The 24,911-nt window shown below is 35.6% G+C and overlaps 1 protein-coding gene across 1 annotated transcript in view; it reads left to right on the forward strand.

Moving 5' to 3' along the window:
• Positions 1 to 24,911, forward strand: part of IPO8 (importin 8) — a 36,728-nt gene that overhangs the window by 7,076 nt on the left and 4,741 nt on the right. Inside the window, exons 2-20 of the mRNA XM_054386559.1 lie at positions 833 to 914; positions 3,145 to 3,301; positions 4,643 to 4,801; positions 5,726 to 5,882; positions 6,896 to 6,985; positions 7,790 to 7,884; positions 8,461 to 8,545; positions 10,559 to 10,693; positions 11,497 to 11,596; positions 13,251 to 13,327; positions 14,616 to 14,732; positions 17,043 to 17,132; positions 17,800 to 17,965; positions 18,566 to 18,726; positions 19,181 to 19,306; positions 21,434 to 21,500; positions 22,583 to 22,708; positions 23,192 to 23,289; positions 24,323 to 24,418. Coding sequence (XP_054242534.1) covers positions 833 to 914; positions 3,145 to 3,301; positions 4,643 to 4,801; positions 5,726 to 5,882; positions 6,896 to 6,985; positions 7,790 to 7,884; positions 8,461 to 8,545; positions 10,559 to 10,693; positions 11,497 to 11,596; positions 13,251 to 13,327; positions 14,616 to 14,732; positions 17,043 to 17,132; positions 17,800 to 17,965; positions 18,566 to 18,726; positions 19,181 to 19,306; positions 21,434 to 21,500; positions 22,583 to 22,708; positions 23,192 to 23,289; positions 24,323 to 24,418 — 2,184 coding nt within the window. The remainder of the gene's footprint in view (positions 1 to 832; positions 915 to 3,144; positions 3,302 to 4,642; positions 4,802 to 5,725; positions 5,883 to 6,895; positions 6,986 to 7,789; positions 7,885 to 8,460; positions 8,546 to 10,558; positions 10,694 to 11,496; positions 11,597 to 13,250; positions 13,328 to 14,615; positions 14,733 to 17,042; positions 17,133 to 17,799; positions 17,966 to 18,565; positions 18,727 to 19,180; positions 19,307 to 21,433; positions 21,501 to 22,582; positions 22,709 to 23,191; positions 23,290 to 24,322; positions 24,419 to 24,911) is intronic.

A 24,911-nucleotide genomic window follows, 5' to 3' on the forward strand; every position in this document is an offset into this window, starting at 1 on the left:
CTACTGATGTGGCCAAGGCTTAGCAGTAACTGCACCGTGCTGAGTCAACAATTCTTCACGTTGGAGGACCCCTGTTGAATGACAGCAGTATAACACTATCAAATTTTCACATCTTTTAAATCTGACATGCTTTGCTCAGAAGTTCAGTGAGTGTTTTTCTCTTTGAAATAGCTCAGCTGCATGGCTGATGCAGTGTTTGAAAAGTTCCAAGGAAGGCTGTGTGTTGTGAAGGGGTTCTCTCTCTATACTTGATTTTAATGAAAAGTGGTTATTCCAATGTGTTTCTCCAGTTTTTATTTTTCTGTTAAGATGCTCTATGCATATACTTCATTAAAAGATAGCTGTATAATAATATATGGCTAATGCAGATGCTGTTTACACTTGAAAACAATTTTAAATGGTTTTCTTAATCTCTTGGAAATTCAATATTGCTCTTATACCACAATCTATTTTTCCAATAAACAGTATGTATTGATGAAGCATATCAATGCCTATTTGATTTATGAAGTTAAGTTAAATAATTCAAAGACAAATCTGTAGTACTTCTCATTATGCATCCCCAGAATTATTTAAATACTCATTTTCATTAATCTGTAATAGAGAGCTTGGACACAGTACTTATTCCATCCATGTACCATTATATGCTGAGCTTTTACAAGTAATTTAGATTGCTGCAGATCTGGGTAAATCCAAGTGCTAAAAACCTTCATACTTCATGAGGAGAGTCAGTAACACTGCAAAATCTTTAGTTTGTATTTCTTACTCAGGTTTTGGTAATACAGTCTCCTTTCAACATAGTGATTTTTCTAACTGTGTTTTTTATGTATTCCAGTCCTATAAGATCATCAACTTTGCTCCAAGTCTACTGCAAATCATAGTATCAGATCAAGTTGAGTTTCCAGTGCGTCAAGCAGGTGAGATAAATTCCTTGTTTCATTTTCTTTCAGTAGAAAATTAGTCCTTGAGTTGTTTCAACAGAGTATCAAGCTGTTGCAAGGTAGGTAAGTTCCTGTTTGGAAATAAAAAGGATCTTTGCTGTTCTTTTCTTTCATGAGGGTCAGATAAAAGTGTGTATAGGGCAGAGTTCTGCTTTGGCTTCCTTGTCTTTGGAGTGATCCCTACTTGGCTTGCTGTGATACTGATTTGAAAAGAGTATGATTTCTGCTCAAAACTGAGTATGCAGGGACCCTTAGGTATTCTTTCTCCTGTTGATAAAGAAGTACTGATGCCAAGACAGGTAAGACCAAAAAAAAAAAAAAAAAGTGGGTCTCATTTGAATACACATTTCTTTGTTAGAATTGGAAAAATGGAAGTTTCTGAAAAATGAAAAAAGAACACACAGTTCCCTTGGTCAAGGGTAGCCGCATGTACTTAGTATCTAAGACATCTACTCACAAAAATAGATTACATCACTGTTAAGTAATAAAAGTATTAGTCTGAGCGTATCTAGAAATATTGCCCACCTGTGTGTGTGTTCAGGTATGTTGATGCATTTAACTTCATGGTATACATTTGTGTAAGATCTGATTCTAAATCCTCATATTCTATTTTAACTACTCCTATATGATATTTTTGACACATACAGAAAATACTCTTCTTTTTTTTTTCCGAGAAATTGATGAGTCCTGTTTCATTCACAGCTCTGTTTTTGTCCTATGGAACAGCATTTCCCATAGAAGCACTGTTGGATTTTTTTTTTACAAATCCTATTAATCCCCTGAGTGCATAGGGGAATGCAGGCATGCTGTTTGTCATGTTAGCATTTATTTTTTCAAAGATAATCCCAATTTTGAATGGCATTGTTAAACCATTTGATGCTTTATTTGGACTCCATAAGGTCAGTTTTTTAAATCAAGCTCTTATTTCAGTATCATTCAGGGAAAAGAAAACAAAAAACAAAAAACAAACCAAGCATGTAGAACATAATTTTTAAAACTTTTTGTTTATTTTTCATTTTTAACAGAGTAGGGGTATAAAATAGAAAAGCACATTTAAATTACATTTGTAAGCCAACACATTTCCCTGGGAGTATCTTAAAATACAAGAATCTATCACAGAATCACAAAATGTTAAGGGCTGGAAGGGACTGCAAAAGATCATCTAGTCCAACCCCTCTGCCAGAGCAGGATCACCTTTACCAGATCCCACAGGAACGCATCCAGGCAGGTTTTGTATATAACAGTAAGACCTATGGACAAAGTAAATTAAAGTCTTTGGCTGATATGTCTGGACCTGTTTCTTGTCTGAATATTCTGGTGCATCAAAGAACTCTTTTTGCTCTTGCTCCTATAAAATATTTTGCAACCGACATGTTTTCATACCTCGTAATTTGTCATCACCAAGAAAAATTATTGTACCCAAGGATATCTTCTTTATAATTTAAAACCTTATCTAGGGTTCAACCAAAATAGTACGGGGATAAGAGTTAATTATGAACATTCCTTTAGTGTCTTACACCTTATTTCCCATGTTTCCTAAAGAACGCCTACAGGCATTTTAGTACCGAGGCATAAATGCTGCTTCATTTTCAGTTCAAGATTAACTTTATTTTCCATGGGTTTTCATGTGAGACAGCAGGCAACAATTCTAGGGGATTATGGGAAATCCTAATAGTGAGATAAAGCTTAGAGAATTCACAACAAACATTTCTGTCTGAATAGAAAGTAGGCCACGTGCCAGTTTCATACTGGGCATTTCCCCAAGCTGAGTGTCCCATCTGTGTGTACAATGATTTGTTTACACAAGCCTTCCAAACTTCAGTTGTTAAGCATGAGTAGCTGTTTAAGGGATGAGTAAAAATGCAGATAAGTAGACTTTTGTTTTGTCTTTTTTAGAACAATGGAATATTATGTCCATATGGAAAACTGCTATAATAAAGCACATACCCAAATAGATGGTGACTGAAATACTGTCCTGTTCTGTTTAGAACCAGACACCTGAGCCTAGTCTTGTGTGGAATCCCTAAAAAAATTGGTTTTCTTACTCAGTTGTTCTTAGTGCCTGTAACTGTTAATAACTTGTGCGGTGATTTTCAGTCACCTTTTCAACTCTTTGTTCTACTTTCATCTGTACTGCATGTGGAGCACAGAGTAATGTGGAGATGTGTTAGAATTAAATTATAATTTCACCGATGTTTATATGCAGCTGCCATTTACCTGAAGAACATGGTGACACAGTACTGGCCAGACCGGGAACCACCTCCTGGAGAAGCAGTATTCCCGTTCAACATTCATGAAAATGATCGTCAGCAGATCCGTGATAACATTGTAGAAGGAATAATTCGTTCTCCTGACTTAGTGAGGTACCTTACACTCTGTTGAAAGGTTTCTGTAGCTCAACCTTTCACACCTGCCAGTCTGGATGTAGTTAGTATAAAAACCTCAATTTCTTGGGGGATGAAACAGGTACTTATTTTGAAAATGTAATAGGAATCGGTTGTAATATATTTCTGTGCACTTGGTTTTCAGAAATATAGTAGCTCAGCTAAGAACCCTGTAATGTGATTTATCCTCTTACAGCAAGTCTTACAACACTTGCTGTTAGTGACAGCCTGTCTGGCTAACTCAGAGCAGATAGTATAGAGGGCTGTCTGCAATACAGAATTAACCATTCAAAGAAATACTGCCCAAATTCTGTTTTCTAGTAGGTCTTTTCTGAATTCATTTTCCAATTTTTAACATGAGATCCCATTATTTAAATGTGTATGAACGTTCTTGGATCTAAGATGTTAAATGAATGAAGAAATGAAATTATGAACTCCAGAGTCTTTAGGGAGAAATTGAGTTTGTACAGTGCTGAAAGGATCAGTAGGTGGAGCACCCCTTACTCAGCCACTATGTAATAGTGTCTGCTTATGTAATGGGTTGCAAGAGGATACCCAAGGAAAACTATCAAAGAACCAACATTTTCTACAGACTTAGTTTATTTGTTACTGAATATTGGAGTATTTATTTATAGCTTCTTATTCAGTGCTGCTCAGCCTTTTTAATCACACCTCACTTCAGTCAGTGAACCATCCTGTCTTGCCTCACCATTGTGAGTGGCATCTAAAAGTGTGTGGAATGACAGGAGTGGTAAGGTGGCTTCATCTATTTGGCTCTGCCATATGCTTCAGAGATTGAGAAAGTGCTATTTTAGAAGATCCCAGGAAAATTACAGTTTTTTGAGCAACTGCTAGCTTGGATCATAACACAGACCAATATTGTTTAATAAAAATGGACTGATTTGTGTTTTTGTTGTTGCTTTCATCCTCATAAGGGTGTATAAGTATAAACATTCATTTTTAAAAGTACAAAGCTGGCTGGTTTCATGAACAATTAATTGTTTTCAGGTATTGCCGAATGGCTGCAAAGAGGGAAGAGGAAGGAAGAAAAGTAGTGAAAATGTTCTGAGATTAATTTCTTCTTTAAAGTTAAATCCACTGGGATTTTTTTCTTTCTCTTCCTCTGCCATTTCCCAAAACTCTTTCAGTGCTGTCAAAATATGCATGATGTAATGTGTATATTGTGTATATACATATATTGCATGTATATTCATATTATTTATGTTTATAATAAACGAACATTTGGGATCTGTCCTTTAATATTAAGCGTGATGCTGACCTTATTTACCTGTAGTGAATTTCTTTTTCTTCCTGCCATAGAGCCCAGCTGACAATGTGCCTCCGTGCTATCATTAAACATGACTTTCCTGGCCATTGGACAGCCGTGGTAGACAAGATAGGCTTCTACTTGCAGTCTCAAAACAGTGGGAGTTGGCTTGGGAGCCTCCTGTGCCTATATCAGCTGGTGAAGACTTATGAGTAAGTTGATGTCCATCAGTAGTTAAGGAATCAGTATATTTAGCCTCAGCTGATTAATAAAAATGACATTCTTAAGAGCACTGGCAGTTCTACAAGGAATTCAGATAGAAAATTTGAATTAATAATGGACATATGCTTCTTTTCCTGCAAATAAATGAAAACTGTTCATCATCTTTGTATCACCAGTGAATTGAGAGCAGAGATGCCAGCAATAATCTGAGCAGAACTACTGACGTTTTTAATGAGGCTTTGTACTTTTGATCTGATTTAATTCATCTATGAAACATTTCTTAAATGTTTGTAAATTCTTTTGTTTGAAGATTCCCCAAATGCTGGATATTTGAATGCAAACGATGTGCTACTTTTATTTCACGAATACCGTACTGTCATTGTCATATACTCCCACTGCATATTGTTGCCTGCACCATCCTCCTGATAGTCTAAATCCAGAAAACACAAATTAGGAAAAGTGTAGCATTAAAAAAACCCAACCCCCTCCACCCCCCAATTGTTAGAAACAAATGTATAAGCCACAGAAAAGAAATGTAAATTGAGAAAGGGAAAATATTTTCCAAACAAAGGAACTTTCTTTCCCTTTCAGTGGCTGTTCATTTCTATTTGTTCAGCACCCAACTTGGGTTTGGTATTGGTATGAATAATGTCTCGGCTCCTGTGAGCTGACAGTTCAGTATTAAAGAACATTAGCTCTTCCCACAAGCTGCATTTATATAAGGTAACATTTGTTGGTTTTAATTTTTTATAGGTTAGTAGATTTGTACAAATTATTGAGATGGGGGCTAAGTGAATGAGCGAGTGCTTGGTATTTATATTTTTTTAGGGTACAAAAATTAAATTACTGTGGGGAATAAACATTCGACTCTCCAGTGGGTAGATCCTGGACCAACATTTTTGTTTCCTTTACAGATACAAAAAAGCAGAGGAGCGAGATCCTCTTATAGCAGCAATGCAAATATTTTTGCCTCGGATTCAGCAGCAGATGATCCAGCTTCTGCCTGATAACTCCCATTACTCTGTTCTGCTTCAGAAACAGATCTTAAAAATCTTCTATGCTCTTGTTCAGGTTGGCATCTGTGTAGAGGAAAACCAAAACTTACTTTGCTGGGCACAATGGCCTCCTTCAGTACACTTATGGGTGTGATTTAATAAAAATATCAATTTGAATGGGAAAAGTCATATACAATAAACAACTTTGATAAAAATATGATCTTTATAGATTTTTCTACTTAACAACTGGTCACATGATCCCCCAGATTAAATTTTGTATGAACCTAGGTACTCCAGCTTACTGGAGAAATGTTCTTAGTTTTATAAAGTCACATACAACCTTCTATAAATTGTATGGGTCTCTGAACCATGCTACTTGGTCTCTGAAAGTGTCAGCAATGAGTATTGTAGTATAATTGTCAAATAGTGCACTTGAATGGGTGACATTTCTCATCTTCTGAAGATCTGGCAGAAATTATTTATTGAGGCACATGCATTTTACAGAGATGCTGTTACATCACTTAGCTTTTACAGGGATGAGTTCAGTGAGGAACTACTTTTAGAGAATAAGAAACAAAACAAGATCGTAGATAAGGGGCAGCCTGAAAATTCTTACTGGGGTTTAAAAAGCTAAACCAGTTTGTTATCAGATAGGGAGAGGATTAGAAAATCCTCAGATCCTATTTTATTTTTCAATAGCTTCGCTGAATACTGTCACTTTTCTTTGGATTTTATAGAGAAGTAGGATTAGCAAGGTAGTAATTAGTAGAATGTTGCAATAAAAACCCTGTAATATAGGCAGTGCTGTGGTCACTAAAAGTTGAATGGGTTTTTGTGAAGAAGAGGAAGAAACAAAAAGAGTTAGCAAGTTCTCAGATCAAAGAACTTTCCTCAAATACTGTCTCTTCAGAAATTCCTCTGTAAATTGTACCAAGACAGATGCAATTAGAGTAGTCTTGGTATCTAATCTAATTAGTTATAATTTTACTTAAAATCTTGTCTTCTTCAGAATGTAATTACTGTAGAAACATATTCCACCTTTTTCAGAGAAAATCAGTGTTTCATGCCTGGTATTTTTTCTTATTTCAGTATGCATTACCGCTCCAGTTGGTGAACAACCAGACTATGACTCAGTGGATGGAGATCTTCCGTACTATCATTGATAGAAATGTACCTCCAGTAAGCTTCAGTTTTGTAAAGACCTTTGATACTTACTTGGGTGTTGGTTGGCACTGGAGGAACAGTCAGCATGAAGATTGTATTAGTATTATTTTTTTAAAGATGAAATCTATTTAAGATTCTTAGCCTTGAAATAAGTGATATTTGAGACAGAAATGCAGGAAGGTCATGTAAACTGACAGAATTTCATTGTCAGAGGTAGTGACACCATGTAAGCTCCAATTTGGGGTATTTTGGAAGCTTCCAAATATTTAACCAGATCGTCTCAAAGAGGAACTAAAAGTTCATCACAAATCCTTAATTTGCCTCAATTCCTCTCTTTCTTTCATCCAACTTTCTTATTTCTTAAAGAACAGAAGAATAGTAGTCATTAAATTCTTTTTTTTGTGTGTGTTCATCATTAAATGGCATTTCCCAAGCTTTCTAGAAATGTATTTCGCAACCTTAACATTCTTTTAAGAGCTTTTGCATTAGTATATGGTTAAGGTGCATATATTTGGAGGAATTAGTATCATGCTTAGTTTTTAAGCCAGAGAGCACAACGCTTGTAGTATTCAAGTATGTGTGGAAGTTTCTGTCTGTTAAATATGCATAATTTGGAAAACTAAAGTACATTGTATAAGTATTGCACATACACAGTTATATTGAGTAATTAAGATACTTGAAAGCTTCTGAATGTTATATAGCTGTTAAGACAACCAAAGCTTTAGTCAACGCTGTGCATTTCTATTAGTTTACACAGCACAGAACATTTAAAATCTGGTAAATACTCAGCTAATTTGCATTACCTTTATTTATTTATAGGAGACTTTGCAAATTGATGAAGATGATAGACCAGAGCTGGTGTGGTGGAAATGCAAGAAGTGGGCATTGCATATTGTAGCTCGTCTTTTTGAACGGTAACAAGCTAGCAAATGGATTAAACTACATTTGGGTTACAAACCTGTAGTGCTCTCTGAGGTGCAATTAGACAAGACAGTTCATCAGTTCAACAGCTTGTGGTCACCAAAATGGTATTCCCGTTGCTATCCTCTGCCTTGCACTGGTACAACCACTGGTCTAAGCTCTTACTGAAACACTTTGACTCTCTAAGATGGCTAGAAACTAGCCACATAGGAAAAGTAATTATTTAATTTAATTTATTTTAATTTTTACTGCATCAAGTTACAAGTGCTTAAATTCTCAAATATAAAGGTAGGGGAAGATTTGAAAAGAAATCCATAAACATAGAAGTTACAGAGCTTGTGACAATAAAGTGTCTGTATTTATTTGACTATAGCATTGTACCTTGTATTTTAAGGCAAGGAAAGGGAAGTGGGATGTTACATGGGAAATGATATAAAAGTAGCCTGTGGGAAAGGATTCCTTTGAGGATGGAAGACTACTCAGGGTCCTTTGTTTTTAAAAGGTACTGTGTTCTCCTGACACAGCAGACTTCTCACAGTGTAAATATCTTTGTCCATTTCTTTTTTAAGGTATGGAAGCCCCGGAAATGTAACTAAGGAATACTTTGAATTCTCAGCGTTTTTTTTAAAAACCTATGCTGTGGGCATACAGCAGGTAAGTACAATTCATTTCTTACTGAGTTAGCTAGTTTTGGCTGAACAAATATATTGTTTCTCAACAGTGTGCATATATTTAAGTTAATTCATTAAACAATAACGAAGTCAGGCAGTTTTTCCTTTTAGCGTTTGAGTTCTTCAGGTCTCAGTGCCAGTATGGGCTTCCAGACTTCCAGCATCTCCTTGATTTGGTGGAATGGCTGTAGCAATTGGGTGCTTGAAAGTCCTGAGAGTGCTGGGTCCCAGGCTCTGATTTTTTGGCACTGTTCCTTTTGTTTCTCATTCAGCCTGCTATGTTCTGGGTGACTAGAAGCAGTAGTTCTCACACTTTGGGCTCAGCTAAAGCTCTTGGATGCCCAGGCTTTTGGATTGCCCATTTCAAACAGTAGAAGCCAGGACAATGCAGTACACTCTTATGTTTGATTCTGGGCCCTTTGGCCTGCAAACCTTTAAAGACACCTAGGAATGCTGTTTTTCAAGTGATAAGTGTTTGGATAATGCATGTTTCCAGAATATGTGGCTGCTCAGCACGCTGCTGGATGAATAATCCTGACATGGCATCTGCAGACTTTTTACAGTTAAAATTTCCATTGGTTTTGATGTAGGGTGCCAGGCTGTTGTCACTTCAAGTCAGATTTAAATTAGCTTTCAAAATACAAGGATTGTCTGCAAAACAGAATTAGTTTTCACCATCCAATTCAACAACAGAATAGTTAATCAGTATATTAATTCTGTGCAAATATGTAAATGTTATGAACTGAGGAAAGAAATGGTTGTGATAAGGCTATATGCATTAAATGAAAAGGGAAACAATCTAATACCTATTCTAAACACCTTACAATGGTTTAACTCCTGGTTGAAAAAAAAAAATCCCACAGGCAGCTGTCATTTGGAATACTCTAAGTTTGTCTCGTGAGAGATTAGCATATGGAGCAGAGGGAGCAGTTTAGCTCTCAAGATAAATGGACTGGACAATCTGCACATTTCTTCCTGTTTCTGGCTCTTAAATGCTGATTTGTCACATTTCCTCGCACAGTTAGTAAGAATTCCATTGTGAATACCTTCCTAACCCTTCGTTACTTATTCATCAGTTGTTAAGTGCTGACATCATGCTAGAGTCTGTATGAGATACGGACAATTTTTGCTGAAGGAATGTATTATATAAAAGACTTAAAGTCAGACTTAGTACTCCTAATGAAGAAATGCTCAAAATAAGATGTATTACAATGCTTTGAAGGATTATGATTCAAAATTTTCCTTCTGAAAAAGCTTGACTCAATATTTTGTTGCATACTGCCCTTGATTTGTGTTGTTATTCATGTATGTGCCAATTGTTTATGCTTATTAACACTTTATAGTTCATCTGCCATTAGTGCAGCTGTAGATTTTTCATGGTAGAACAAGCCTGTATATTATGGAAGCTGTGTGTGATAAGAGTTTGTGACAGTATGCTACATGATACTATCTGATGGTTACAACAGGTAAAGGAAGTTAAGGATTTTGCATCTCTTCTGAGGCACTAACCTATTTTTCTTTTCTAGTTCAGTATTTCTATTCTTGCCACTGTACTTCCAAAGTAATTTTTTCCTTTTCTTTTTTTTTTCCCTGTTCTTAAAAAGTGAATACGGACACCACTAACAGATTTAGAAACCAACCAGTTTGAAATTGTCACTGTGGCTTTTTTCTCATGAGTTCCAAGTTTTGTTGAGGCTTGGATAAACTGTCAGCTTGTGAATATTGACGTATATCTTTGGTTTACAATCACAAGCGATCACATGGAGGGGCTAGTAGTGAAGGTAGACATGAACATAAATGCTTACAGGATTAGATCCTTAATGTTTAAAGGATTTCTGATTTTTTGATCAAAGGCATTACAGTGGTTACTAACACTAGAACTTTTGCTGTAAAACTAAATCTGTCCATGTACGTTCACTGAAGAGATGCACTGTGTGTCTATACATGGGAGAGTTGTCAGTCTTCTTTTAAAAATATCCATTTATCATTTCTGTAGGTCCTCTTAAGAATTTTAGACCAGTACAGGCAGAAAGACTATGTTGCGCCACGTGTTCTTCAGCAAACGTTAAATTATCTGAACCAAGGGGTTATTCATTCCGTAACGTGGAAGCAAATGAAGCCACACATGCAGGTCAGTGCATGAACCCTAGTCATAAGTACTGTATGTTATCAGAGTGAGTAAAAAAAAAACCCAGCACCCCAAAAAACCCCACCAACTTTGCAGTTCTAAAGAAAAATTTATTAATGTTTCATGCAGCAATTTATCGGGGCTAAAATAGCATTTCCATACAAATGTGGTTGGTTTGTTTTGGTACTGTAACAATCTTTTATCGCCGATCCTGTTAATTCAAATATTTTGTTCCATGACTTTGTTGCTTTTCAGTCTGCCAGACAGTTATAATATTCTGGCTTTTATTATTTGGTGGTGCTCAGAATTGTTTATAAATTTGGAGATTCATAACTGTACTGCAAAGAAAGCAGTTTTAAGGCATGTTTTGTAAGTGAACTAAGAACAAGTGAAAAGTGATTTTCATGCTTTTAATTTTTTCGTATCATAAGGTCCCCTGTTATAGATAGTTAATTCCATGACTGTTAAGAGGAAGGATTCTGAAATAGATTCTCATGTGAAGTCTTGCACTGGTGATTTCCTTCAACAGAACGTGACATTCTGCTATATACAGATTATGTCCTGAAGTATATTTTGTGCATGGTACTGTGTTATTATAAAGGTAGATTATATAATTATGGCAGTCTGTTGCAAATGGGAAGTATGTATACTGTAGGTTTTTCCATTAGCCAAAATAAAAGAGCACTGGTTAAAAGAGCTTTTGCTCTTCAAGAAGTAGGTCTAGTAAATTAGTGCATAATGGAGGGAAGCTGTGCTGGAATTTGGTTTTATGTGTACTTATATGTATTTGACTTCCCTAATATTAGAGTATAACAGAAGAAGTGATATTCTCTTTAATGTGCTACAAAGATGAGGATGAAGAGCTCTGGCAAGAGGATCCCTATGAATATATACGCATGAAATTTGGTAAATGTTTGCTTTTAGCGTGTATTTTTTGCTTTTGTCATAACTGTACACTTTAGTCCCAATTAACAGTATGGCCACTGTAATGTCTCTGTCTTCACCGCTGTCCTGAGCAATAGGAAGAAAAAAACCTGTTTCTTAAATCTCACCAATCTGTGGTCAAAAGGCGTCGGCAGATCAGCTGAGTTTTGGCCATTTGACTGGTAGCTTTAAGTGATTCTCTTAACTTTTTTTTCTACTGCACATGTGATCAGCCTAAATAGACTACAGGCTTGCTTACTTTTTACTATCAGTTTCAGTATCCAGAACTGCAGATGTCCCAGATGTCTTCAGGTTCTTGCAGTTCTCACCTTGACCAGAAGAGGTCTGTCTTGCTCTTTCCCTATTGAAAATCGTTAAAGTCTTGACCTTGTTTTTGACAATTATAATTACTAAATTGTAAGATAATTACATAATATGTATTCTTTCAAATGACACAGCCCAACATCTTGGGAATGTCACATAGGGCCATATTATGAATAATTACTAGTATTAAAAGAGTGATGTCATTGAAAAAGAGGAGGATACTTTAAAAATATAGCAAATTTATCTGGGAAACTGTTAGCCTGGCACCACAGAGATATGTAGTATTTAGGAATAATCATTTAGTTTATTTGGGATTATCATATGTCAAAACAGAATTTAAACGTTGATAGAGTAGTTTAAAAACCTTGGAGAGTTGTTATGCAAAAAATTAATGATGTACTGTTGATCTCTGGGGCATACATACACTACTTATTTTTGGTGTATTAATTCAGTTCTTTCTGTGCAAGTAGTGAACCCTATTTTTATATATAGCTGAGACAGTTAAATACAGATTTAAACTGTATTATGGAAAGTAAAAAAAACCCCAAACCTGAAAAACAAGCATGAACATTAAATTGAAGTTTAGTGAGGCACATTTGGGTTTGGAAGAAGGATTCCAGTAGTCTGATAATATCTCCTCATTACATTTTATATTTGAGTTCTCAGGATAACACTGTGTAATTTTAAATATATTTTAAGATCTTTTTGTTTAACTCCATTTATGTAAAATTTCATGTGTTTGGATTAGGACATGTTTGGCAGCACAGTTTTATTTTTTTCAAGATATAAATGATATTTTAAATATGATGAAGGGAGATTTACTTGTAATGAATGAAGCCAAAAAAGTTTCAACTTTCAGCAGACTTAAAACTACCCCACATCCAAGTAGTCTTTACATACAAACAAGTTTCCCATGAGGTTTTAATAAAATCAAGCCAAAATGTGTACGTATGGCATGCAGATGGTACTGGAATATATTGTTCTTCCTATAGTTGTTTTAATTACAACAAACAAACAAAAAACCCCAGGATTTTTCATCCCTTAAATACATGGTCTCAAAAGAATTAATGACTAAATAATGCATTCCTAATAAAGGGAGTGATGAGTGGTCAGTAGATTGGGAAGGCAAGAAGTAAATGCTTTCACAGATAATGGGATATAAGCCTTGGTCTGACTTTAACCATGAAGTGAAGACAGCCCTGTCAGTAGTAATTTTAAAAAACTACATATTCACCTTGATTTTGTGATGTTCCCCAAACAAGATGGTTTATGAAAATTCAGAAAAGGATTTTTTTTATTTTTAATTTGTCAGATGTATTTGAGGATTATGCATCCACTACAACAGCAGCACAGAATCTTCTTTATACTGCTGCAAAGAAGAGAAAAGAGGTATGGAATGGAACCAGTGGGTTTTAATTATTTGAAATTTCCTTAATAATGTCATTTTCCCTTAAATTTGAAGATGCTACAGGATGCTAGTCTTGAGAAATCTACTTGTTAATACATAGTCAAATGCTTTCCTGGATGAGTGCTACCAATTCTGGGAGAATGAAAATATCTGTGTATGTATATATAAATAAATAGATAAATAAGTGGGTGCCTCTTGCAGCTTGAAAATTAACCTGTTGGATATGAACTAAGTTGGAATAAATATGTTGGTATTTTCCCAAATTAACAATCAGCCTTTGTCACAATTGTTCTGAGCTTCCTAAACTGTATTAAGGGAAAAGTGAACATAATCCTTAGTAATTTTCACTGATTCTATGTAAAATCCAGCAATGAAATTAGCAAGAAAGAAACCAATTTCATACAGCAGCTTTTGAAATCAGGGCATAACTTTTCTGCAGATATTTCTGTGGCTTACAGTGGTCTGTGCAAAAGTATCTGGCTAAGCCCTGGAAAGCATGTTAGTGTGCCAAAACTAGAAACATAGAAAATTTTCTGAGTACCATTTTAACATCCAGAAAACGTGGAGTTATGTTTCCAGATGGATTTTCAGAGAAGAGCATAGTATTTATGTCAGATGGAGTAGCCTATGGCCTTTCTTCTTTACATCAGAACAGTCTTTGGCCACTGACTTTCTTATTTTCGTAATTTATACTGAGACTGTCAAAATGTCATACTATGTAAAATGCACGCAGTGGCTGTGGAAATTATGTGAAACAACTGGTTTTGCCAAGAAATCTCTCTACATATAGTCAGCTTCAGAAGTTACTGCCAAAACCAATAGATTAAAATAAGTTTACGAGGTTTTAGTCCAAGTTATTCCTGAAGATGTATGGGCTCATACATGTATGTACACACATGTGTGTATTTATATATGTGTGACATAAGCCAAAAGAGACAATAAAGGAGAAAAAACAGGTGAGGTATTTACTGAACCTCTTCCTTTTCATCACCATTTTTCATTTACCTCAAAACAACAACAAAAATACATTATTTACTATTTCTAATGTGAAATTTCACGGAGATTAATTTAATTTTTACAAATTTGGCTAAGAAGTTGATAAAGGAACCTTCTAAATTTTAACTATGGAAAGATGCTACACTTAGTACCTCACAGTTGCTTTTCCAAGATAGAATTTCTACTTTAAAATGTCACATATTTTTTCTAATTTAAACAATGTTACTAAAATAATTTGAAGAAAGGAGATTGTGTGTTTTCTGTCTTGCATAGGTATTACCAAAAATGATGGCATATTGTTACCAGATTCTGACAGAGCCAAACATTGATCCAAGGAAAAAAGATGGAGCTTTGCATGTTATAGGCTCCCTAGCAGATATTTTACTGAGGGTAAGTGGGTAAAGAAATGAAAAAGGTTTATAATTCTTATTGTCAACTGCCATTTCCAATAAAAAAGTCCTATCTTACGAAGTATGACTAGCCCTTAGCCACATTTAGAAAGTCTGTAAGGAGACTGCACCATGCAATAAGAATCTGAGGGTCTGTTTCTTTAAAAATATTAACATTCTTTCCTGGTTTATATTCCTATTTTATACATAGATTCTATTTCTCCAAAACTCCTTGTTATGGAACCTTCTGTTCCTCTTCTGTTTTTTTTTTTTTCTAATAAATGGAAAGGTGTTAAAAAAGCAAATGTGCATTCCATCAATAACATCATCTGTGATTCTTTAGGAAACCCCCAACAGCCTGCACTGTTGCAGGCTTCTCTGGTTCCCAAAAAATACTTAGCATGTTGTGGGAATGTTTTGTTTAGCTTTCCAGCTTTCTTACTCTGCAATGTGTGGCTTTAAGTCTCCCATCAGCCAGTTGAGAGTTTTGAAAATAACTGGAAAGAGCAGTTTCTATCCTTCCTCTCTTTTTGTATAGGCAGTATCTTTTGAAGTTTGAGTGTTTGTTTGTAATTTGAACACATATTTAATCCACGTTGTTGCTTTCTAGTGTAATATTGATTATGATTTCCTTTATGCTTTTGTAGACAGTGGAGTCCAAAGTATGCCCTCTTTCCATGTCAAAAGTAACTACCAAAAAGTTACCACTTTTAGCATGAGATTGGCAGCCTTGTGCTGGAGGCTTCCTTTTAAAATTCATTTATTTTCTTACTAGAGTTAGGTAATGGTTGAACTCAATGATCTTAAAGTTCTTCTCCAACAAAATGATTCTATGATTCTACTTTATGTGAGTTCTTTCTCTGCAGATGTGTCTTCAAATTGTGAGCAATATCTTACCAACCTTTAGCTTCTCTTTTTTACCCATATACTCATATCAGTGATCTGATCTGAAATTCTGAACCACCACTAATTTTTGTAGAATTGTCATAGATTACGTTGAATTGCAAATGTCCTCCCTCATGCTGGAGTGTAACAGTGAAAGAGCAAAACATTGTTCATGTGGCGAGGAGCCTTTCATAGTGACTGGGATTTTTAAACCCATTTGTCTCTGTCCTGAAGGAAAAAAAAGAAAAGGCTTTATTGTAGATAACTGGTCCTATTTGACATTTTCAGTCATGAAACGTGATAATACACTTTATAAAAGAGTAATAATCATCAAACACTGCAGATTCCTCTTAAGTCATAATTTCTTGTGTTTGGGATTTGACAGATGAAAAATTCCATTATCTGTTTCTGCATAAAATACAGAATTTTTAAGTGGTTTCTGGCTGTGAGCTGACTTGTAAGGAGTTCATAGCCACAATGACCCTGCCTTAGCCACCTGGCTCTTCACAGCAGCTCCAGTTTAACTCATCAAACCTGACCTGTGTTCACAAGGGAAAAATCTTTTCCCTTCTTTGTGTTTTTTCCTCTGCTCAGTTCTGTATCTACCTCTCTGAGGGCTGGGGAATCATCCTGAGATTGTATCCATTGGTGAAGTGTGATTACCTAGGATACATTTTATATTAAATGATGCTCCCTTTCACCCTCTTCCTATGGTAGCTACTCTAATCATTCCTTTAGATGGTAACAGGGTTGGGGGCATAAATCTTTCCTAGTATCTAGGTACTAGAAAAGTTCCAAGTCTACATGCTGGTGGTCCTGGCTTCCTGTGAATGTCTTGGGATTTGCCAAGGTTGAAATGAAGGATAATTTTTTTAATCAGATATCCTTCTCCAGCTAAGGAGATTTCTATCATGAAGGAATTATCTTGGGTTGTTAATAAACATGCAAAAAAGATGTGAATTGTTGTTGTAGTGTGTAAAAATTACTTGTTTTGATGCTTACAGTAACAGTAGGTCTTGTGAAACTCAGACCTGTTTCATACTTAGATTTATTTTCAGGTGTGTATGTACTCCTTTATGGGAAGAATGAAGGTACTAGGTTATTGAACCTAATTTTTTTTTAAATCAGCAGAGATCAATTGCCTTAAAAAAAAAAAGAAAAATTCTAATTTACAGTAGTGTGTTGAGTAATGTAGAGTTGAGTATTATGTGTACGGTTCTTTCACGTACCTGGCTTTGAACTTGCTATGCTTATGAGTTTTTTTCAGTTCAATGTACAAGATCAAGATCTCTTTTGTGAAAGAATACCTTTATTACATGGACAAATTGTTGTGTTTCCTATGATCAATAGTTGAAACTGATTACTGGCCTGAATAAAGTATGTAAAATGAATGGTCTCCAAAATTAATTCTTATTTACACCAACAGAAGAGTGTCTTCAAGGATCAAATGGAGCTGATGTTACAGAATCATGTATTTCCATTGTTCATGTCCAACTTGGGGTACCTCAGAGCTAGAGTAAGTTACATACTTATATCCTTTTCAGTGTTTGCTATGATTCTTTCCTTTGGAGTTTGATTTCTTTCTGAATGTTAATGAAAGAAATAAAGTACAAACATAGTAAATTTCAAATAATGACCTCGTACAGTAATTTTTTCAACATTTTCATTTAAATGAATTGATGGAAAGTCTGTGTCATATTATTGTTTGCTTTAATCAAACTGGAGAATTTGAGCAATGGCTGTGGCCCTTTTGTGACCATTTTTTTTTTTGTTAGCATATCTCAATAACTGGAGTGATTGGATGTCTCTGAAGAATAGGAAGAATTTCCACAGAGTAAATAATGTCAGTTTGAATGTAGCTTGAAGAAAATCCTGGAGTGCCCATATTAGTCAAAACCAAACAGCTAATTTTCTTTAATTTCTGCTCTGATACTTTTTTACCACAGAAGGGCCAAAATGAAGAATGCCAATTGTGTACATGCTGAATTTATTGGAATTTGGGAAAGGAAAAGAAAGAACTGTAGTGCAAAAAGTATTTTACGTTTACTGTATGAATATATATTATTAGTAAAATTAAAAAGCAGCAGATACAAACAGAGAGGGAGTTATCTTTAGTACTGAATTGGTTAAAAAATGTTAAAAATTGCAATAGTCTCTGACTTGCTTTTCTCTTCACTGTGCAGTCCTGTTGGGTACTTCATTCATTCAGTGCTTTGAAATTTCACAATGAGCTAAACTTGAAGAATGCAGTAGAGTTGGCAAAGAAGAGCCTGATAGACGATAAGGAAATGCCTGTCAAAGTAGAAGCAGCCATAGCTCTTCAGACGTTAATAAGCAACCAAGAGCAAGGTATGCTACAGTGATTCTTCAGTTACACACACTGATTTTTATGGGCTGTTTTTTGAGATGAGGAGGCTGGTGCAGATTTATCTAGACATTTCTACCTTTAAAGACATAGATTTCAGCACATTTTGTCATGTTTAGACAGCTTCTCTTTCTCATTAATTACTGTCTATGTCCCAGGATTCTGACTTCAAGTTTTTATGGCTTGCACAAAAATGAATAAGAACCAGCATGTTTCTTTTAATAAAGTAAATAGCACCTGTCTTTATTTTTCTTCAGTGAAGTGAAATACTGTGTATCTTTTAAGAACAAATGCACAAATGCCTATGTGTGAGGGTGTGTATTCCCCAAATAGCAGGTTTTTGTTGCAGGTGGCATTTCAGTAATGAGTGTAGTAAATGTACGGTTTATTTACTTTATCTACTAGTTAGGGGCTGTAAAAGTGCCTTGGATATGTTTTTTTGCTGGTTTTATTTTAATTAGTAAAATAAACTTTAGAAAAATTATGTTGTTCAAGAGTAATGTCTTACCCAGTACTTTTGAAATACTGTGTATTAGTTAGTTGATATAGTTGATTTCACCTGGTTTCAATTGCTTTTTTTTTAGCCAAGGAGTATGTGAAGCCTTATGTAAGGCCAGTTATGCAAGAGCTCTTGCACATTGTTAGAGAGACAGAAAATGATGATCTTACTAATGTAATCCAGAAGATGATCTGTGAGTACAGCCAGGAAGTAGCTACTATTGCCGTTGACATGACTCAACACCTGGTAAGAGACAACAGTAAAGTAATGGTCCAGTTAGAAACACATGCCTAGTTTGGTAAACATTTAATGAGCTGTGATTGAAGTGCACACTAAACTGTTTAATGTAATCTTTATAAAGATTCAACCATATTATTTAGATTTTTTTTTTGTATGAAGCACCTTTAAAACTTAAATTTTTTTCAAAGATACTGCACTTTGTCAATTTTGTCACTGGTTTGAATGAACCAAGCTCTAAATGTTTTAATGTTTTAAATTACTTAACACAATGAAACTTCTCAAAAAAAAAAGATTTTTACATTTTCTGTATTCCCCTTTCCAAAGAAAGGAACATGTTTTTGAGTGCTGACAGCTCTTACAGATAAGACATTGCTGCTGTTGTATTAGCCATCTTGGTTTTGCATGACAAATGAGAAATGAAAGTTTGCTCTTGAACGTCAAACTGACTTTTTTTTCATAGGCTGAAATATTTGGTAAAGTGCTTCATAGTGAGGAATATGAAGAAGTAGAGGACAAAACAGTTATGGCCATGGGCATCTTGCACACAATTGACACCATCCTGACAGTTGTGGAAGATCACAAGGAGGTGAGATTTTGTTTTATACATCTTTTCTCCTGCTGTTCCATCACACCTTTCAAACATGACAACAAGCACTTCTGTGTGTGTCACATCACTGGAGTTGACATCAATGTGCAATTACTACAGCAGGATGGTGAATTAGTACTAAGTAATCTCTGACAAATTTGAATGTAAAGCCTAGTTTACTTTTGTTATTTCTTAATTGTTCAGATGTCAACTTTGAGACAAATTTTTATCCTGAGAGTAAAATCTGTAGCCCTTATTCTGGAAAACGCTTCATTAGATAACTGTATTGCAGGCAGATAAAACAGATAGTAAAATAGGAATATTTTGCATAAGGCTTATTTTTTGCAATGGTGATTCATATTTTGTGGTTTACCTAGCAGTTTCTTGGATGGAATTACTCGGAATTGGTCTCCTGGGTGTGGTGCAATGTTAAGTCTACATTTCACATACTCAGGGAAGAAAGAGGTTTGCTCTGCTCGTACCACCTAGGCTGACTGAGGTACAGTGGAGTTCAGTGACAAAGAGAGACAAAGGCAGTGACTTTAAGCTCAGTTGGCACAAAAGTGCTTTGTTTTCCTTAATATCATACAGAATCACACAGAATGGTAGGAGTTGGAAGGGACCTCTGAAGATCATCTTGTCCAACCCCCATGCTAGTGCCGGATCACCTAGAATAAATCACCCAGAAATACATCCAGGAAGGTTTTGAATCCCTCTGGAGATGGAGAAACCACAATCTCTCTGGGCAGCCTGTTCCAGTGCTCTGCCACACTTGAAGAATTTTTTCCTTACATTTACGTGGAACCTCCTGTGTTTTCCATTGCCCCTTGTCCTGTCACTGGACACCACTGAGAAGAGTCTGGCTTTGGACCACTGACACTCACCCTTTAGATATTTGTAAGCATTAATGGGACTCCCCCCTCAAGTTTCCTCCAGGCTAAACAGCCCCAGGTCTCTCAGCCTCTTCTCATAAGGCAAATGTTCCAGTCCCCTAATCATCCCCTAATCACTGGACTCTATTTGGTAGTTCCCTGTCCTTCTTGAACTGAGGAACCCAGAACTGGATGCAGTATTTCAGATGAAGCCTCACTGCGTCCAAGTAGAGCAGAAGCAGAACCTCCCTTGACCTACAGGCCACACTCTTCTTGATTCACCCCAGGATGCCATTGGCCTTCTTGGCTGCAAGGGCACATTGTGGGCTCACGGTCAGGGTGTTGTTCACCAGCACTCCTAGGTCCTTTTCTCTCATTCTTATATACAATGAGAATGTTTGATTGCAAATTTGAAATCTGTTTATGAAGCTTACAATTTAAAAACACATTATTTAAAATACTAATTATTTTCTTGTGAGACCATTGTGTTCCTGTGGATTTCAAAACATTTTTAATTCCTTTACAAGAACCCCTTGCATCTGTTGAAAGCTAAAATTAAATCAGGTAGCTAAGATGAGCTAAGACCCCCTAAGTGGGTCTTCAGCTCTTAGACTAGGAAAACCTTTGGGGCTATGGTATTTTTGATAGGAGCTTAGCAGCTTGATTTTTCTGTTGTGTGAAGCACAGACTAAAATAATTGTGCAGAGTGCTTTTCATCTCATGATTTTAAAATCATTTTAGAAGTGATGTAAATGATACAGAAATAATGTGAGGCTGAAAGCTCCTTAGAAATTCCTTTTCCTTTCACCATTAAGTATGAAGAGAGTTTAGGGCATGGTATCTTTTGAGTCAAGTGTCTGAAGGTAAGTCAAGCAATCTGTGGTCACATATTTAATCCCTTTGCTAGAACAATCCCAGAAAGCCTGACATCCTGCAAGATTATGTCTCTAATGAATGACCTGTGGTAATGGCATGCAATGTCTGTGTTTACTGGTTTTAATTAGACTTAAAATGTGGCCATATAGTTCTCTTTGTCATGTAGTTTAATTCCTAAATGTAGTCTCCTTGTTCAACGTTGCAAAGCTGAATTCTGACTTCAGCACAGTTTTAGGCTCTCAATTTCTGTATTTATTTCTCTTTCTGAGTCTACTCTGGGAAGCTCTCCATAGTCCTTCTCAAACCGAATTAGTCAAATACACTGATTAAATTAATGTATTTCTAAGTTTCTAAATAAACTGTTTCACTTTTATTTCAGATAACTCAACAGCTGGAGGGCATTTGTTTACAGATCATTGGCCTTGTTTTGCAGAAACATGTTATAGGTATGCTTTGGAGAAATTTTTTAGAAAAACATGACGTGTTTTTACATAAATTCTTAAATTAATTATTGCAAACAATACTGTCTTCCTGAACAGAACTTCATCTTTTGTTTTGTGTGCTTCCTTAAATTAAAAAATATATCAATTTTCAGTTATGATTTGTCAGTTATGGGTTAACACAGCCTGCTCTCACAAGCCTCTCCTCACACAGATGGGAGGGAAAGTAACACAAAAAACCCTCTGGACTGAGATAAAGAGAGTTTAATGAGATGATAAAATGCACAATTACCTTAGCCTATTTGCAGAAAAGTACAGCAAAATACAGAAGCAGCAGCAGAAGCTAGCAACCTACCTCACGCCCCAACCTGCAGCCTGCCCAACAGAAAAGACCAGCATCCCAAACCCAGAAATCAAAATCAGCCAGTGGAACAGGAAGCCTCTCATGTTAGGCTCTGAAATTTAAGCCCTGTGATACTTTGCTCCAGGCAGCACTTTCATTTTGAAGCTGGCATGAACAGCAGCATGGTATTGAATATCAGGAGACTCAACTCAACCCATGACACCCTGATATCCTCTTGTACAATAGTCAGGCTGATTATTCTGGTTTGGGGGAAAGTCTCAAAAGCAGAAGATGCAGTTCTGATTATAGTTCTGTGTTAAAGAACAACATCTGGAATCACATTAGTATTTTATGGAAATGGTTTGCAGTTGAATTACTGCTTTATCATTACCCTGTACCAAAGAGCTACACAGTTTTGTGATAAGGCCTTTAAGAATAAACAATGGCTGAGAAAATAAAAATATTTTTCAGTAAATTGTTCAGGAGCAATGTTTTTGATGTGCTGGCAATATATTTTTCTAGTGTGTATTTAGAATAAAAAACTATGCATATTGCAACTATAACCATACAAGACATCTAAAAGAGTCTTTTTCCAATTTGCATTTTTTCCCTATATATTGATTTGGTTACTAATTGCTGTCTTCTAGTTGTTATTTGACTTGGGGCTTGGTTTCAGATTTCAAGGTATTTGTAAGTTAATTTTATTTTTCAAAGCAGTGTACTTAAAGTTGTTTCTCCTTTTCAGAGTTTTATGAAGAAATTCTTTCCTTGGCTTACAGCTTGACATGCCAGATGATTTCACCTCAAATGTGGCAGCTTTTAGGTATACTATATGAGGTTTTCCAGCAGGATTGCTTTGAGTACTTTGCAGGTATGATCATTTCTATTGATGTTTCCACTGTTTGGGAATTCATCTCTAAAACCCACATTAGTAAGGATCACTTCTATTCAGTGTCTTGGTTTAAAATCATGTATTTGAGTCATGCCCTAAACTGTCTGTTCAGTGTGAGAGTGTAATGGGAGCATATTAAAGGAGAAGCATGTTCAAATCTGTCAGTGTCATCACTTATTGTAGGAGGTCCTGAACCCAAATAAAGCTAAAATATACAAAGTTAATGGAAACTATAAATTAATTAAAATGTAGTTGTATTCTGTTTTCTACTCTGAGACTGCAGCCCCTGTGATACACTTGATAAAGAATTCTTGCAGCATAGACTTTTTGCACAGTCTGAATTTCTAACCATATCCATGAATGTGAGCTAATGAATTCCATCATAGGATTACAGCTTCACTGGTTTGCACTTGCATGGATTAGTTTGTAATTTTTTTCTCTCTCACTCTCCCTGTTCTGCAGATATGATGCCTCTCTTGCATAATTATGTGACCATTGACACCAATACTTTACTGTCTAACCCAAAGCATTTAGAAATCATTTATGCTATGTGTAAAAAGGTAAGGCTTCTCATTCTTACTGTTGCACTCATCACTAGTACTTAGCAATCAGTGATGTGACCTGAACATGCCAGATGGTGGCTAGTCATTTCAGAACAAAATGAAATTTGGTCTTGGCTCAGCTCTGGGCACAGATAGCACCTTCACATTTTTGAAGTGACATGTTTTTTGAAAAATTACGTGCACAAATCTCCTTGGGAGAAAGTTGCTGTTCGTCTTTACTCTCTTCTATGAACAGCTATTTTGGTAAGTAGAGGAATTAATGAAGCCTGATTTCCTTGAGTTTTGTGTCTTGTGATTGGATTCTCTAGTTGTCAGCTAAGGTACAAAACTCATTTGAAGTTCTTCCCTCATTTATGATGTTTCTCTTTTATGCTGATTAATAAATTATGCTGTATAATAAAGTATGAGATCATGCTGCAGTCTTTCTCAGATTTTAGGCATTAAAGGCTGTTAGGCACCTATCTACCTGCTTATTTTTAAGAAAGTATAGAAACTGAATGTCTTCAAGAATCCTGCTTCCTGAGGTTTGATTGACACTGACCATAGGCTTGAAATGTACTGAGAAGCAGCAGTCGATTTCACACGTGTGTGCATATATACAGAGTGATTGCAAACATCTTGTTTTTAATCAGGAGTTGGCCTACAGATGGGACTTCACTTTGCCAAGCTGTTAATCTACCAGTGTCTACTAGAATTAAACTTAAAAAATGGAATCAGAGTGTGGAAAACATTAACGATTCTTAGAAGTAAACTTTCTTTTACAAAAGGAAATGCAATGACATAGACAGAATGCTAGCATTCCTATAGAAGTGTAGTAGTTTCTTCTACATTTTTAATTCATTTGTAGCCACTTACCCATGTCCTGTAGAGGTGATTTTCTATGTGTCTTATTTCCTCACAAAATACAGCACAAATAGATATATATATATGCCATGTAGAGGTTTTCTGATGTGTGCAGGTACAGGAACGCTTCCTTTCAAATTTGTCAGTGATTAATACTGATAAACTAAATTGTTATTCTGGTCATTAGGTATTAACAGGAGATGCAGGAGAAGATGCAGAGTGCCATGCTGCCAAGCTCCTGGAAGTAATTATTCTTCAGTGCAAAGGACGGGGTATTGACCAGGTGATATATATTGAGCAGCTTCTCTCTTTTGTTAGTTTCCAGTGAAACATGTAAGATTGCTGAGAGAAAGAGTTGGAATTAAAAGTATAGCAATGGGGAAAAATACAAAAATAAGTAAAATGAGCTCAGGAGAGTTTGTGAGTTTTGAGGGGGGGTTGTGTGTTTTTTGTTTAATTTTGTTGTTGTTAGTTTTCTTTTAGTTTTGTTTCTGTTGTTTCTGTTATTAGTTGTCTTTTCTTTGGATTATAGATGAGCAGGCATGACTGGAAAATGAAAAATGAATATAGACTGAATGATAAGGATGTAGTAGGATGTGCTAGATTATCTTTTTATCTTTTTTTGTTTTCTCTCAATAGTATTTCCCTTTTGATGCAAACACAAGTTGTTAAAAGTATTGTGGCTGAGAGATTAACTGTACATATCCAGCTACTGAAGTTGTTTCTCTAAGTGATATGAATTTGGTTCTTTTTACTGTTTTTAATTACTCAGTCTT

This window comes from Indicator indicator, chromosome 14 (genome assembly GCF_027791375.1).
Source record: "Indicator indicator isolate 239-I01 chromosome 14, UM_Iind_1.1, whole genome shotgun sequence".
Lineage (NCBI taxonomy): Eukaryota > Metazoa > Chordata > Aves > Piciformes > Indicatoridae > Indicator > Indicator indicator.